The following is a 15771-nucleotide window of genomic DNA, read 5'->3' as shown; positions in this document are numbered from 1 at the left end:
AGGAACAGTTGTAAAACAAAAATTGCTTGAAGCAGGGTTCAGCTTAGTGCTTCACAGTTTGACTGCTTCTCTAAGAAGAGCCCTTCCTGCATGTGCATTCAAAAATCACAAAAGTACAAAGACAAACACCTAAAACACACTGCGTCAAGTGCAGCACCAACTTTGGTCAAATAAAAAAAAATTAAAAGAAAAATTAATAATTGCTAAGCTTTTCTACATGATATAAGCAGGTATTGCATATTTTCATATATCTGGGAGAAAACAAAACAAAAAAAGGAAGACTCCAAATAAAAGGTAAAATGCAGCAACATCCAAAAATACTGATAATCTAGCATCTACAGATCTCAGAATAGCACTGCCACTGACCATACAGGACAATAAACACTACTCCTATCTGCGGAACAACTAACATCCTATTTAATTCTAGATGTTGGAACTGACAATGGCTGACATAAAAGTCACATTTACAAAAAGTGTCTCCAAATGCTTGACTAGGGAAAAACCCCTTTCAATATAGGAACATGTGCAACAATTCCACAAATAATCGCTATCCAGGGCAAGGCACATTGATATGGAATTTTTTTTTTTTTTGTTTCGTGCAAATTAAGAAAACAAAACAAAACATTGTTTCAGGGAAAAGATGAGGAGCAAAGTGTCTTCCCAAGAATTTCAGTTACTTGATTGTATAGGACAGTAGTAGAAACCCTTCTGAAGGGTTGAACAAACATAGTTTAAAGGCAAGTGCCTGGAATAGGGATTACAATATTGTGTCTTAATGCACTCTACTTTACCCTACATTAACTATATAAAAATTAGTTACTAACACTAGAACATGCAGAGACTTTCTCTGATTAGCTGGACTCGCCAACCAGAACGTATATATATGTATAGTATAGGAAACCTTCTTAAAGTTGCATGTGAAGCAAAGGGGTGCTCCGCTGTCTGATAGAAAAAATCACTTGCACTCTTTTTTTTTTCTTTTTTTTTCCTTTTTTTTGTACATAAGATACAGGACGTTTGGGGTCCAAACTTCTTTTTTTTTTTTTTTTTTTTTTTTTTTTTTTTTTTTTTTTTTTTTTTTTTATTTGTCTGTTTTTTTTCTTCTTCAGCAAGTGCCCTTGCTTTGAACTGGCATAAGTTGTAAGATCAGCATCATTCGTTTCTGTATTGTTTTCTTTGCAGTCCAGAAAATGTACCAGTTCAGGGACACAAAGGTGTTTTACTTTCTGGACCGTTTTCTCTTATTCCCAAGGTGTTTGAGAACTGATAAACCCTATATTGCCGGAAACACGTAAAATTTGTCAGAATTGGCATAATCCATTATAGTGACTTTTAGCTTATAAAATTAACAGATATTATGATTTCATTTTAGTTATGTGCTTTGATAACAGAAAATGATTAATTAGCATTTAATGTAGTTAACATATTGTGGTAAAAGCACCATTAGATTTGTTTTTTTTTTTTTTAATTTTCCTTCAGTTTTAAAGGGATACAAGTTCAACAATAAAAAACATAAAAAGCAAAAATAGCTCCCCTTTTTCTTGCAAGGCTGTTTTTTACCCCAATAATTTAGAGTCCTGGGGTGGAAGGACTTGGAAAACAAAAATAGAATTTTCAACAATCTCTATCTTACAAAGATATTTAGCTATCCAATGAAATTGCACTTTACTCAATTCAAAATTCGATTGTTTTGATTGATTCCTGTCAGTTTCTGTCAAAACAGACCAACTTCCCCATTTCTGCGTGAATTTTTGTGTAATTGTTGAAAATTGTTGAAAAATGTTTTCTTTTTAAATGTAAGTGCAGCATTTCAAACTTTTTTCTTTTTTTTCTTTTTTTTTTTTTTAGTGAATAGTAGTAGTTCGATGTTTTAAATCGCTCTGCAATCGAGTGGAAAAAAAATGTTGACAATGCTCTTATGTTCATGTTACGTTTCTAAGTGCCGACTGTAAAAAAAAAAAAAAAAGAAAAAAAAACCCCAAACAACAACAACAACAACAAAAAAAAAACCTGCATTTTTTTTTTCCCGATATGTTACAGAAAAACATGCTCTATGTCTGTCCGGTAAGTTATATATTGCAGAATTCAGCTACTACAAAAGTTATAGTTTAAGTGTGTTTCATGATTTCTCAAGAAGTCTCACACCTGTATGGGAAAATCCGATGAGGATACTGTAAAACAGTTAGGCTCCATATGGAAAGTGTGTTACAACAGCGAGTTGGTAAGCAGCAGCAGAGGCTAGTTCTACTCAGTGTCACCTAACGCTTACACTACCAATGAAACACTTCAAAAGTTATGAAGCCCAACCATTTCCAGCACCATATGAGAAATTACAACAGTCCTAAAGTTGTCTAAAAAAAAAAAAAGAAAAATAAAATAAAATCTCGAGAAAGTTACGGCCTTTGCCATTCAACCATAACGTTTGCCATTTCCATGTACTAGTTTGCTGTCGGTGTCTGCTCGCCTCCCCTTCCGCCGATGTGAAGTCGCTGCGCTGCGTTGCTGCTGCTTCCATGTTACAGAGGTGGGAAGGGGTCTGGTGGTCTGTCCGGTGGGTGGTGGGAAGCGGAGACTTTTATCCCAGGTACCAGGACTGCAAAAGGAGAAAGGAGAAGCGTCAGCCCTGCCGCCCGCTCTCGCTGCTTCCCCAAGGGCTCCGGGCATTGCCGCCAGCCTCCTCCGCCAAGAGGGGGGCTAATTGAGACCGTGACGAATTGACCTAATTACAAAGCTTAATTAAAAATACTGTACAAATCAATATATTTTTTTTCTCGCCGACAGTTGCTGGACATAGCTACAGATGAACGCGGGGGTCATGTCACGTTACAAGTTATCAATCTTTTTAATAGATGATGGCTTGAAGATCCCTCCAGTTCACTTTTGTCTAATCCCCTGAAAAGGCGATACACATTCGCCTCTCTGTGCCATTTATCACCCTGCAGTCGGGGTTTTCTTAGGTATTTAGGCATGTGCCAGCATAAGCATCTGTTGCTTTATACTGCCCTGCTTCAACTGTCTCGCTGGAACAGATGCACAGAAATTCAACAACAGGGCTGTTTTCTTAGGAGAAATGTGGATCGCTAGAGAAAAGCCAGGATAAAGCAAATCTGGGGGAAAGTGGATCAGCAAAAATGTCCCGTATCTCTGCCCATACTTGTGTTTCAAAACAAAACGTGGGCCTCAACTAATAGCCTGTCTTTGGGAAAATCTTTTTTTTTCTTTTTCCCAAAGGGAGGGAATTCCCTGGGAATTCAGCTCTGCAACAATACCGTCCTTAACCCAATGGCGCAGATGCACAGAAAACAATTTCGCTCCTCCATAGGAAAATAAACGCTGTTGGAAAGCTGGAGTGGGCTCTGCTGGAGCTAGGGCAGTGCCACCGCACCGGGGAGACCAGGCTCGGCCCCAGCGAGGTCAGCCCAACCTGATCCTGGGATGAATAAGAGCAGTGTTAGGCCCTGGGACTGTACGCGCGGGGGGATGCTACTTGGCAATGACATATTGCTGTGGGAATACACCAACAAGCAGCAACTATTTAGCCTGAAGTAAAGTAATACAACAAGAAAGACTCAGGTATTAAAGAGCTGTTGCTGATACCCCACGTTTTTGCTCGGGATCCTGTAATATATGAGGTGTGTACGTGTGCACGTACAAACCGATGACAAGTTTTACCAACTTTTTCCTTCGTTCCTTTTCGGCATCTGACGTGATTGATAGCACAATCAGCTCAGGGAGGATTTATGAACATTTACAGAAGACTCTGAGGCAAGTTTCATGTGGGACTTGGAGATTATGTGGTCTTGCCATGGAGGTAGGAACTGGTAAAATAAATAGCACGATTGGAGAAGTTGTCCTGCTTCCAATACACCTCATTAACTAACTCTTCCTCTGCTCGCCCTTCTGAATACAAACACACCGGTCCCATATCAGCTCCATCTATTGCCTACAGATTTTATATTTAGACTTACTCAGGCTGCAATTAAACGAAATAGTTCTCATATGTAAAGTTTATAAACAGAGGAAAGTTCTGGCAGGGTTCGTGAAGCAGAGCCAAGTCCCGTTCCCCTCCCTGACTGCGGGGCTAGACTGATTTTAGGTGGGTGCAGGGACATGGAGTGTGGGCTGTGCTGTGCTGGAGGCACCTCCGACCACCACTAGCTGCCAACTCCTCCAAACTTTGCAGGGTCGTCCCTCACACTTGTTGTTTGAGTGTGACAGTTTTTGGCCAGGCTGGGAACTGTGGCAGTGCCCAGTATGGAGCAGAGGGGTTAAAGACCAAGAGGGCATGGAGTAGAAGGGTTGAGGATTAAGAGGAGGTGGAGTAGAGGGGTTAAAACTGAAGTGATGGAGTAGAGGGGTTACAGGCTGAGATGTGATGAAGTTAAGGGAGATTAAGACTGAGAGGGGATAGAGCAGAGGGGTTGAACATTGTGAGGGGATGGGGTAAAGGGGTTAAAGACTGTGAGGTGATGGAGTGGAGGGGTTGAACACTACGAGGTGATGGAGTGGAGAGGTTGAAAACTGCGAGGTGTTGGAATGGAAGGGTTAAAGACTGCGAGACGATGGAGTGGAGGAGTTGAACACAGCGAGGCGATGGTTCCCATCCCTAGTGCCGATGTCCGGCTGGCTCCACGGCCGCTGGCCCGGCACATGGCCCGCCGGGTGGCGGGAGCCGCTGCCCTCGCCACTCCTCCCTCGCTTCAAAAGCTGATTAAAAAGAAAAAAAAAAAAAAGGGCAGGAGAAAAAAAAAAAAAGCTCAGAGGTTGTGGAGGTGGGGCTGCGCGGGGCCGGATCTGGCAGCGGTGGGGTCCTTTCGCCCGCCCGGACTCCGTCGCCCCCCCGCCCCTCGGTCCGTCTGTCCGTCCGCCCCGGCCGGTCCGTCGGTCCGTCCCCCGCCGCCCCGCGCTCCTTCACGCATCTCGCTATTCACCCCGCGCCTCGCAGACAAGGTTACCCCAGAGCGGCTCTGTAATCCTTCACTGAAATAGGCTTTATTGATTGCTCTGGTCTATTGTTCCCTTTTCAAGTCCCCCAAGTTCAAGTTCATCCCGGTGTTACATCATGTCTCGTTGCTAAGGGCAACCAGACAGCCCCAGACGTGACCGCCATCCGCAAGCGCGGCGCTGCGCCCTCCCACCGCCGCCAGCCGCGCTGACGTCGAGCCCCGCTCCCAACACACTGAACTATTTATTCTGCCTAATTTATGACCTCCACAGCAAGAGAGACCCCCACTCCAAAAACCAACACTGTTGTATATTTAATTAATCTGTCTTTCTCTGGCACTTGGGAAAGTTAGACAAAGGTCTAATTATTGTGTGTCGCTCCCCACACTTTTCTTTTTGGGGTGACTATTTGCATGGGAAAAGAAACAGCGAGGCTGGGTGCGAGTCCCCTCCCTCCAAAACACCTTTTTTTCCCCCCTGCCCTATTGACATTTCATGAAATACTTTAGCTGCTTAAGGGAATTAGAAAAAAAAAAATCTGATGTGAATGTAACTCCTTCGGAGTTGGTATTCAGTAACACAAATCAACTCATGACATGTTTAAATTTAAATGCTAACCACACACTCTGCGAGTTACTTTAAAGGTTAGTTTTTAATCAATAGAAGTTGCTGACTCGGGAGTTTTGAGCGGCGCAGTGCAGCTCTGGGGCCTTTGTCTCGCGTTGGGCTTTCAAACTTTTTTTTTTCTTGAGATGATTTTAGCAATGATTTGCAGACACAGAGTGCTATTGTGCTCCTGACTAGCAACATGTCAATAAAGGAGTAGAGTTACCATGCACTAGGGTGTCAATATGACTCCTGCAGTCACTGCTCGGCCTTAATACCAATGAAAAACTTAATTAACCCTTACAGGATCGACCCAAACCAAACTGCACGGGGAGTTTCAAAACTTCCGTGACGGGGCTCTGCATTGCCTTGACTGAAAAGCTGCTTTTACGGGACCCAAACTCCAAGTGCTTCACCAACAGCTGCGTCCCGCTTCGCCTGCTCCTGCAGCCCCGCTTGGATGAGATGTTTTATGGGCTGAGGCAGCAGAACAGCAAGACAGAGAGCACATTTACCCAGCAGATCACACCAGCACCGCTCTCGGGACACTGGTTTAATTTAGAGCATCTTACAGCTGAAACGCACACACAGAATGATCCTCCTTTTTCTACTAATCATTTTAATATTAAGATCTCATATCCCCCTCAAGCCTCCTATACATGTCTAAGTCTTCCAGGATTAGGGCTGAAGAGCACCATTGTTCCTCTGAAGCACCTGTGAAACTTCTCTGCGAGGGAGAGGAGACCTCTGTGCCTCAAATAAAAACTGTCTAGGAAGTGTATTAGGCACTAGGAGACCCAATAGTTTGGATCTGTCAACTTTTTCTTGGCATGATTAGGGGGCTTAGAGGAGGAAAAAAGAAGCCTGGATCCCTACGTTCAGATGGCTGAAGTGTTTTATGCCTTGTTTTAGAGCTCTGCTCAATGTCTAACCACCTTACCCACTTTATCCCTTCAGTTCTGTAACCTATCCAACTGCACCCACTCGGAGAATGACGTATTGCCTTTCTTAATTTAAAATCTCCATTTAAATCATAGGCACTATCACAATATGGTCAGGATGATATTATCTCCATGCGTTTTCATAAAAGAGACGGTATTTTATTTCCCTTCTGTTTACTTTGCAGTACTCTCAGTGAGTTTAGTGCTAAATGAATCCACTGGAGCTAAAGGTCCTATTCAGTAAAATTACTGCCACACAGTTGTTGGTGCCACTACAGGTCTGTATTGTCCTGCCGAGCATCTCTCTGTCCTTCCCCAGTGCTCAAGGTGAAACATCAGAAAGAATTCTGCAGTCCGGTATGAGATCTTTGCTTCCCTTTCTCCAGTCAAATGAAGAAGTAATCTCATCAGGTTGAAAAGTGCTGACTAAGGATTTAATAAAGTGCCTGCAGATGTGTGTCATCTCTAAGGTATTCAACTCATGTAATGCAAAACAGTTCCACACTGAATGTGCTTATAAAATTCCATTTAACCATTGCAGAGCTCTGTTTTACTGTTCTCCGAGGAGTATTATCACACTTTTTTTTCCCCACCCTAATTTACAGCACCATGAAAGTTGAAACTCGGCGCTGCCAGTATCTGAGAATCCTCACAGTAGTAAGGTTTTATGATCCATAAACAATATCTACTTGACTGAATCCTAAACAGGAAGTCTGAGATGGCAATTACGGTTCTTTGATAGCACAATTCTATTTGTTTCTTATGCTCTTCTGGAGATAGCAGAGACACACAAAAATCCTCCAGCCACTTCTGACAATCAGTTCCTTTGTAGAGGAAGAACAGCAAAGAAACACTCCACGATTCAGGATATTTAACAGGAGAAAAGCTCAGAGTGCCTCATTGACTCCGGCAGCAGTTCCTGCCTGAGCAGGAGCCCAGGAACAGGCCCATTATTTATTAAAACCTCCTTAAACCAGCCTTCCTGCACGCCGTCCCTCACCCTGGCTCCTGGCCTCACGGCGAGCACTGCTCACGTGTTTCAAACCAGAAGGACGGTCAAACCCAAACTTGTTCAGTTTGCTTCTACCTGCACATCTCCTGCCCCAACAATGGGACCTTTCAGCTTGCACAGAAAGCCGGGGCTGTACACCCTCCCTATCTGTTTTTTGAATTAAGAAGTTAAACAAAAGTCCTCAAGGGCAAAGTTTAACACTGCGGAAGGAGGTTGTTAATGTGGAATCCAGAACTGGGTGTGACAGTTGGTTTATTTCTCTGGGCGATGTAGGTTATTTAAGGACATTCACACGTTTGAAACTCTGACAAACTCCACACGTAGGAACTTTGGCTTCCCCATACCCACTCAGGGCTCAGACCTGCTCTGTGCTAGCCATTTTCTTTAGGTTTCAGCCCAGTTTGGCTTCCTGGAGGCTGGACGGGTCGGTGCCATCAGGACTTCAAACGTGGCTGCCACGGCGCTGCGGCCGTTGCTGCCCCGGGCACGGCTGTGTGTGCAGGAAGCTATTGCTGCACAGGCCCAGGCGGGAAAACCCACCTTTGATAAGAGCCTAAATAAAAAAAAAACAGTACAGCTTTAGAGCTTGCCGGCAAAGCGGCTGTTTGGGCAGCTGAGCTGAACCCGAGCCATGACCACCGGCACCCACGAGGATTCATTGTGGCTCATCAGTTCGGTTGGTTGGTTCGGGGATGACCCTTCAGTCACCTCAAGAACTTCAAGGCTCTCACAAACATTAACCCCGGGAAGGTGAATTGGAGTAATGAGTCCTTCTGGTTGTAAAGGTAAAATGGGGATGTGAACAGCTATGCAGCAAACTGGTCCTTTTGGCATCACCTTGTGAGAGGTCCCGGGAAGGCTCTTCCCCACGATGCATCATGTGAAAGCAAGGGGCCAAAACTGGGGCTTTGATGCCACTTCAAAAGGGTTGCCAGGGTGAGGGAAGGCAGTGGCAATTCAGCTTCTGGTGGCTGGAGGGCTCCTGCAGATAAAGCAACTGCCTTTGGTTTACCCCACGTCTGAATTTATCCCGCTTTTCTAGTGCTTTCTCCAGAGTTTCTCCAGGCACGAAATTTGATCCTGCTGCATAGGAGCGAAAGGTGAATATTAAAAACAAGGTCACCTTTGTGCCTATGGAAGTTATTTTCTTAGAGCTGGGATTAATTATTTAGTAATTATATTTCCCAAAATGAAATACCAACAGGGATGTAAGTAGCACGTTGGTCATCCCCAAAGGGACATAAAACAGTGAGAGAATCTTCTGGTTGTCCAACATCCGCACCCAGGAGAGTCACACGCCCCACTATGAGCACATTTATACTGTCTTGAGGCAGATAAAACCCATCCCAGGAGGGACACTAGTCTCCAGGCGATGCATACAGTAGCTCTGCATCCCATAGTTTTTGCAGGAATGCCAGTTGTGGCAAACTGCATTAAATTACGTGCAATAATTTTGTAATATGGACTTTTGCCTGCTGACTATTAAAAATGTATAGTAGTCCAAACCACTTATCTCCTGGGACCAACAAACTCACTTCAGGCAAGATTTCTGCTTGGGTTCAAACCTCAAGTTGGGAACAGCTAGTGTTTTTAAATAAGTCACCCCAAACCCTCCCAAACCTATGAAAACACACTCATACAGTAACTCCTGCTGTTGTTCCAGACATCTGAATGTTCCAGTAAAGTGTCCCAGCTGGCCCCAGATGTTTCTTAAGTATAAAGCAATGCTCTGAGTGCTGGACCCCCTGCTGCCCTGACCTGGAGCTCAGCGGATTAAAGATTGACTGCGCTATGACATATTCGCATTTAGCCTGAATATAATACAGCAAAGACTTATCAATGGCAAATGTTTGAAATGTAACCCAGCCAGCAGAGTAGGCTGGCACACGGAATATAATGTATAAATAATGTATGGGAACTTAAGATCTAAATTAGATCTACAGGAAGAAAACTTTCCCCTTTCTCTGCCTCTAAAAGAAAGTTCTCTCACAATGAGGTCATTTTCCTGCCTGCCTTTCGGTTTGCAAAACTGCATTTAGGCAGAGGGTCTTCCCTTTTCTTTGGGGGACATTATAGTTTTCCTCCAGTTTTCTGAATAGTCAAGTGACGAAGTTAATTTATTTGTTAGTAAATTGACTCTGAAATCTGCAAAATAACTTCTAAACTTTGCTTGGTCGGCTGAAAGCTGACTGCAGCCCCGCTAAACTGCAAACCTTGCTGTTTAAAAAAAGAAAAAAAAAAGATAGTGGTGTGAAAGAGAGAGAGGAAAAAGAAAGGGAGAAAGAGAGAGAAACAATCCCATTTTGGTTTTTGTTAGAGGACGGCATACTACATAGATCAGAGACTTTTCAAAAAATAAAAACCCCCACTGTACACAAAGCACAGGAAAATGTGAGGAAAAAAGGAAAAACCTAAAAGCAGCTTAGAATGTGTTAACTCTGCCATTCTGTCAGCTTAAAGAGTATTTTATGCTTGATCAACAGCTCTCTTTTATTATGCTTTTCTTTCATTCATTCAAGACATCAAAGACCAGAACCACCAGTGTACCTGATCTACCAGAAGAACTTGTAAGGGTGTTCTAAAGAAACGGGGGTATTGGGAGCCAGACACCCCTGCGGACAAGGCAGTTCAAAGAGAATATTTCAACAATGATTACATTTTGTAAATCTTTGTACGAAAGACAGCTTATTTCCTGCTTTTTTCATGAAAAATAGATTCTATCCATTAAAGTGAGCCCACAGTATGAAAGTTACTTGAGATCTGAGGTACAGCAAGCGGATTAAGTGGAGGGTGAGATGAAATCTTTGAGAGAGACGATGGCTTTCTCTGATATTTGTTGCTGCCACAAGGTTTTCTGACTGGGATGGAAGGGGTTTTTTATTATTATTTATTTGTAGACTTGCTGGTGGCAGCAGAGCCCTTTGTAAAAGCAAAATAAACCAAAATTAGCCAGAAAGGAAAATCGCAACAAATAAAAAGGATCTAATAAAACAAATGGCTGCAAAAAACCTTTTGACATGTTTAAAAGAAAAACTATATATGTTTGCCCCGCTCTAAAACTTGCAGGCGAGCCATTTAAATCCTGCAGACAACTCCCGAGTGCAGCGCACAGACCCAAGCCAGCTGTTTACTTTTCCAAGCCCGTAGTGGTTTCTGAATTGATAAACTATATAACCTCACACACACAGAAGGGATTTTAGCTATGCCAGACCTCATTGCTCTGTCCCGTTCTCTTTATGTGCTGTCACAGAATAAAAATGATCCTAACACAAACCCTGAAATAAGATCCTGCTCCAGAAAGGACATCTTTGTAGATATTTCCTGAGTTACTGCCAAAAGGGATTTTTTTCGCCCATTCATCCTTTCAAAATTTTGCTATAAACATAGCCAAAATTGTTCGGGAGTAATCAGAAATGACCAAAATATGACCCCCCCAGTCAAGTCCAGCTGCGGGGAGAAGGGAAGGAAGCTGCCCCGTGCCTGCGGCTGGGACAGCAGCCACCTCTGCCACCACACCTGGGTGACACCCGCTGGCATCGGCACCTCGCTCCCCCCGATACAGACTTTTCCAAGAGAAGAAGAAAACAGCAGGATGCAGGAATCAAAGAGGCAAAACCAACTTTAAAACCTGCCTCATGGTTTACATGCACTATGGCAATGTAAAAGCAAATGTGCTGCAAGGGGGGCTGAGTTCTGCACTTTACGCCTCGTTTTTAGACAGCCCCGTATTTTCCTCTGCTGGAAGCACAGTTAAATTTGCTCAAGAGCGGAGCAATTCCATGTTTCTTACACTAAATTTCACTCATTTCTTTCCTTTTAAGAAATAAAATGTGCATTGGGCCTTGGATCTGCTCTTAACTTCATGCCGGGAACTCCCGTGGAAACCGGGACACAATGCTGCGACGGGACTTTCCAGCATTTCACTTGGATAAAAACAAACCCTTTGGCTCCCCAAACTACAGTGCTGTTGGACACGGCACAAAGCTGGTGGGTGCACGGGGACCCCCCAGCCCAGCTGGTGGGTGCATGGGGCCGGCAGCAGCCCCGCTCCCATCCCCTCACCGCCCGTCCCAGGCTCCGGCTGTGTGTTCGCAAGTTCAAGTTCAGGTTTAAGGGAAATAAACTGCTCCTCGGGAGCCTGCAGCCAGTCCTCATTTCCATGTGATCCCTCTGAACTTCGCCTGTGCCAGCGCGCCCTGTTTCCAGGGCCCGCCGAAGGAATGTTTTACAGTTAGAGCCCGCAGTGCTTTCTCAGGCATTTCAGACCCAGAGGCCCAAGTTTCAAGCTGCAGCATTAAAAGTTTCCACAGAGCTACTGCAGAGAGAGGGAGGGAGCCGGGGGGGAGGGAAATGAGGAGAACAATATCGTCTTAATTGTCTCTATATAGCTCCACAGTTAAAGTATTACTTTTTAAAGGGACATAATTTATTCTGGAGGCACGGTGTTATAACAACCAGTACATACTTTCACCGCGGCGTAACCCGCTCTATTCTTCGTTGTGCTTTCCGGTGGTGTAGCTTTTGCAGAACTCCTTGTTACCCTGTCCCTGATACTGTACTTACAGTTTTATTCAATTTAAGCCAGTCCCTGCAGTCCTCAGGCGAGCAAAACTCCCCTGTAGCCTCAGGAGTTCTGCCCGCACCAGGATTGCAAAAATAATCTCCCCTCAACCACCGTTTCCCCCCAAAAAGTTTCTTTACTTTTATTGCTTTAAACAATTGGGGAAAGTCATCCAAAGAAAATCAACCCCAGCCTGGGCCTCCCAGGCTCCGTTTGCAGTGAGACAGCCTGAGCACACACATGCACAGACACACACGTACACACACACTCAGGGGTTTGCCCTGGGACTCTCCTTCCCTGTCCCGTGCCCGCGGGGAGCAGTGGAGTGACGGGAGCTACGTGAAGGGCTCAGGGGCCAAGGGGTCCCAGTGGGATGGATTGCTCTGCCAACAAGCTGCTGCAGAGGCTCTGGTTCTTTGCTCTGCAGTTTGAAGTACAAAAGGTAGTTTTCAGACCTTTTTTCCCCCCATTTCTCCACTGAAGAGCAAGGAGCAGAGAAAGGTCACTTTAACCTTCAGAGGTTGAAGACTGCAATGGCCTTTCCCTGCCCTGGTCACCCATCTCCTGTATCATCCCGGCACCGACAGTCCCGATAGAGCTGTACAGGACTCATCGGCCAACGCATCCCTGGCTGGGGGCTCCCTGTGGTGTAACGGGAGAAGACCCGTCATGGATCAAAAGGTAGTTCAGCTGCTATAACTACAAAAGGTAGTTCAGCTGCTTTTTTTGGCTGCCCTGAGAGTATTTTAGAGCATACAGAGGAAAGCAAGGGAGGGAATAGCTTGGACTGGAAGGGAGAGAGAGCACTCCCTCCGAAATCCCCCTCAAAGCCCCCAGTGTCAGGTCCCTGCCTGTGCTCTCTGTCTGTGGGTGAAGCAGAAAAATGAGCAGCCCTGTGGCTTCATGGGGAGAGCTAAGTGTGCACAGCCTTGACCAAAGCAGGGCAAAAACCAGCGGAAACGGGTTGGTGGGGGACTGGGAGGTGTAAGCAAGGAATTGGGTTGTGGGCAGAAGGAACAGCGGGGCTGGCAGGGTGCACTCCACGCAGAGGGACAGCTGGGAACCTCGGAATGGGGGGGTCAAGATAACAGCATGTTTTGAGAAGTGGGCAGAGAAAGGTTGAGTTTGGACACCGCAAAAAAGGAAGAGGAATTGGGCTTTTGGCAAGTCCTAGGTGTTGCTGGGCAAGGAGATCAAAACAGTCTCCAAATTAACATGGACAGAAATAGAGGCACTGAGGCAACTTTGGTGTTTTTGCCACATTGACCTTAAAATTAAAGAAGACAGCAAGCTGGAGGAATAATGACTCATTTCAGCAGGGAACTCCCCTCTCTAAAACTGCTCTTAAAAAAGAAAGCCAAGAGGGAATTGAGCTGAACAAAAAACTCTCCTGAACATGGGGACTTTTGTCATCTGCATTTTTCTTGATGCTTTGCACCTTGCTAGACTTCTCTAACAAAAATGGAAGCCACGGGCATCCATTATGGGATTTCTCTCGTGGCAATCCATGATGGGACTTCTGCCACACCGTAGGGAGCCCCTGTCCAGGGATGCAGCAGCCGACAAGTCCTGTGCAGATCCATCAAAACCACTGGGATCAGGATGATACAGGAGCTGTGTGACTGGGGCAGGGAAAGACCACCCCAGGCTCCGGAGGTTGCCAGCTCTCTGGTGGAGAAATGGGAAAAGCCTTTTCGGCACATGATCCGCCTTTGGATGAGGAGGGACGTATTAGACATGGTTGGCTAAAGGGAGTTGGGTCTTGGCCTAGCTTGGAGCGATTTTCACACATACTGTGAGATGCCAATGAAAGTCCTGGTGGAGTGTAAAGTCATTAAATGAGATGAAATTAAACAATTTAGTTATTTCTGCTTCATCATATTTGTGCAGTATGGCAGGCAGAATGAATTACTACTAATGATCAAATTTAGTAATACTAATTAAACTATCTCAATTTAATTAATACTAACAGAGAAAACAGACAAAATTACTAATGTAAACCTTGAACTGAAAATCAAAAGGTGCCTCTTTGCTTTTGTGAGTCACTCAATGTGAGGCTTTTCCCTGAAAATAGCCTGTGTAGAAGTGGCTCTTTGTACTCCCTAAGCAAGCTGCTCCATTGTACGCAGAACTACAGCTCTCCCCCAGCTTTTTTCCCCCCCTTTTTTTCCTAAATGTTACTACTTTTACTCCTCATGTTCCCAAAAAGCTTCCAGGAGAAGAATCTGAGGTCTGTTTAGAGTCACTCAACATCAACAGGACTGATAAAGCAGTTACCACTACTGGGACAAATTCTGCCCTTGTAACTATTGTCAAGAAGACAAGGAGTTTATAAAGAGCCTGTGGAGCCTCCCTTGCAGGGAAATAATGAAATCACAGAATGGTTTGGGTTGGAAGGGACCTTAAAGATCATCTATTTCCAAACCTCCTGGCACGGGCAGGGACACCTTCCACTAGACCAGGTTGCTCCAAGTCCTGTCCTACCTGGCCTGTGAATGAACCAGACAGGTCATAACCTGGCCTATACTTTCAGATTTACCCTTCGAGATCAGTAAATTGGGAAAGCCCCAAAATAAAATCCATCTCTACGTCAAGGAAGATTGCTTTAGAGTCACTGAGAGTTAATACCTGTAGCCACAAAATAAAAACTCCAGAGATACATGATGATGCATTGCAAGCCCTCTCCATAAAGAAAATGTGAATTTTAACCTTTATCTTATTTGAAAAAGACTAGATTTACTCTACTGTGCATAGTTATAAGCAAAAGACAAGCATAATTAAACAAAAATATTATTGTATTTCTAAAACAAACTCCTGCCAATAACAAATCTTCCATCTCCTCCTCTCATCAACTTCAATGAATATACAGCCTGGGCCCATACCATAGATTCTCAGACATGATCTTTAACCCAGAAGACTACAAGAAAGTCCTTAAGAAAACCCCAACAAAACAGAGTATAGCCAAACAAGGAACATTGTGTCAAAGTGTTCTTGCAAAATCTCAAATCTCATTGTTTAGCATATGGAAGGATGAAAAAACCCAACCCTGCATGCAAATGTCATATCTAACTTTATCCCCTTTTTTAAAATAAAAAAGATACTTTTTCTGCTGTCATATTTAAAAAGATACATCAAAAGCATAAAATGATATCTAAAGTTGTATAAAGCTGCTCCAAAAAATTTAGAAATTCATAGAATGATAGAATGGTTTAGGTTGGAAGGAACCTTAAAGCTCATCTCATTCCACCCCCTGCCATGGGCAGGGACACCTTCCACTAGCCCAGGTTGCTCCAAGTCCCGTCCAACTTGGCCTTAGACACTTCCAGGGACGGGTCAGCCACAGCTTCTCTGGGTAACCTGTGCCAGGGCCTCACCACTCTCACAGAGAAGAATTTATTCCTAAATTATTGTGTTCAGCCTCAGAGGTGACTGCAATCTATTGGTAGTGATTTTGGATACTCATATCTCATAATTAAAATTACATTTCATTGCCTTCTGCAGTGTCTTCAGCTGCATCTCTTCATGTGCAATAACCAGTGTTTGTATAGATGATCTAACAGTTCGGTCACACAAGTGAATATGCCTGAGAATATTATGATTATACTGTCAGTGCTGTTTTCAGAATTGAATATTAATAACCAAAATAACTAAAGGGAAGCCTACAAGATATGTTCATGTTTAGCCTTTTGACTTTTCTTAGGTTAAAA

The 15771-nt window shown here is 44.2% G+C and overlaps 1 protein-coding gene across 8 annotated transcripts in view; it reads right to left on the bottom strand.

Moving 5' to 3' along the window:
- Positions 1-1962: 1962 nt before the first annotated feature.
- NFIA (nuclear factor I A) overlaps positions 1963-15771 on the bottom strand; it is a 406215-nt gene continuing 392406 nt past the window's right edge. For all 8 annotated transcript variants that reach the window (XM_039380564.1, XM_027748733.2, XM_027748734.2 and 5 more), the window contains one exon: positions 1963-2593. In XM_039380564.1, coding sequence (XP_039236498.1) covers positions 2576-2593 — 18 coding nt within the window. In that variant the 3' untranslated portion in view covers positions 1963-2575. The remainder of the gene's footprint in view (positions 2594-15771) is intronic.

This window comes from Pipra filicauda, unplaced genomic scaffold (assembly GCF_003945595.2).
Source record: "Pipra filicauda isolate LSUMZ 115617 unplaced genomic scaffold, ASM394559v2 scaffold19_size4547281_pilon, whole genome shotgun sequence".
Classification (NCBI taxonomy): Eukaryota; Metazoa; Chordata; class Aves; order Passeriformes; family Pipridae; genus Pipra; species Pipra filicauda.
This window is presented reverse-complemented; position numbering and strand designations above follow the sequence as displayed.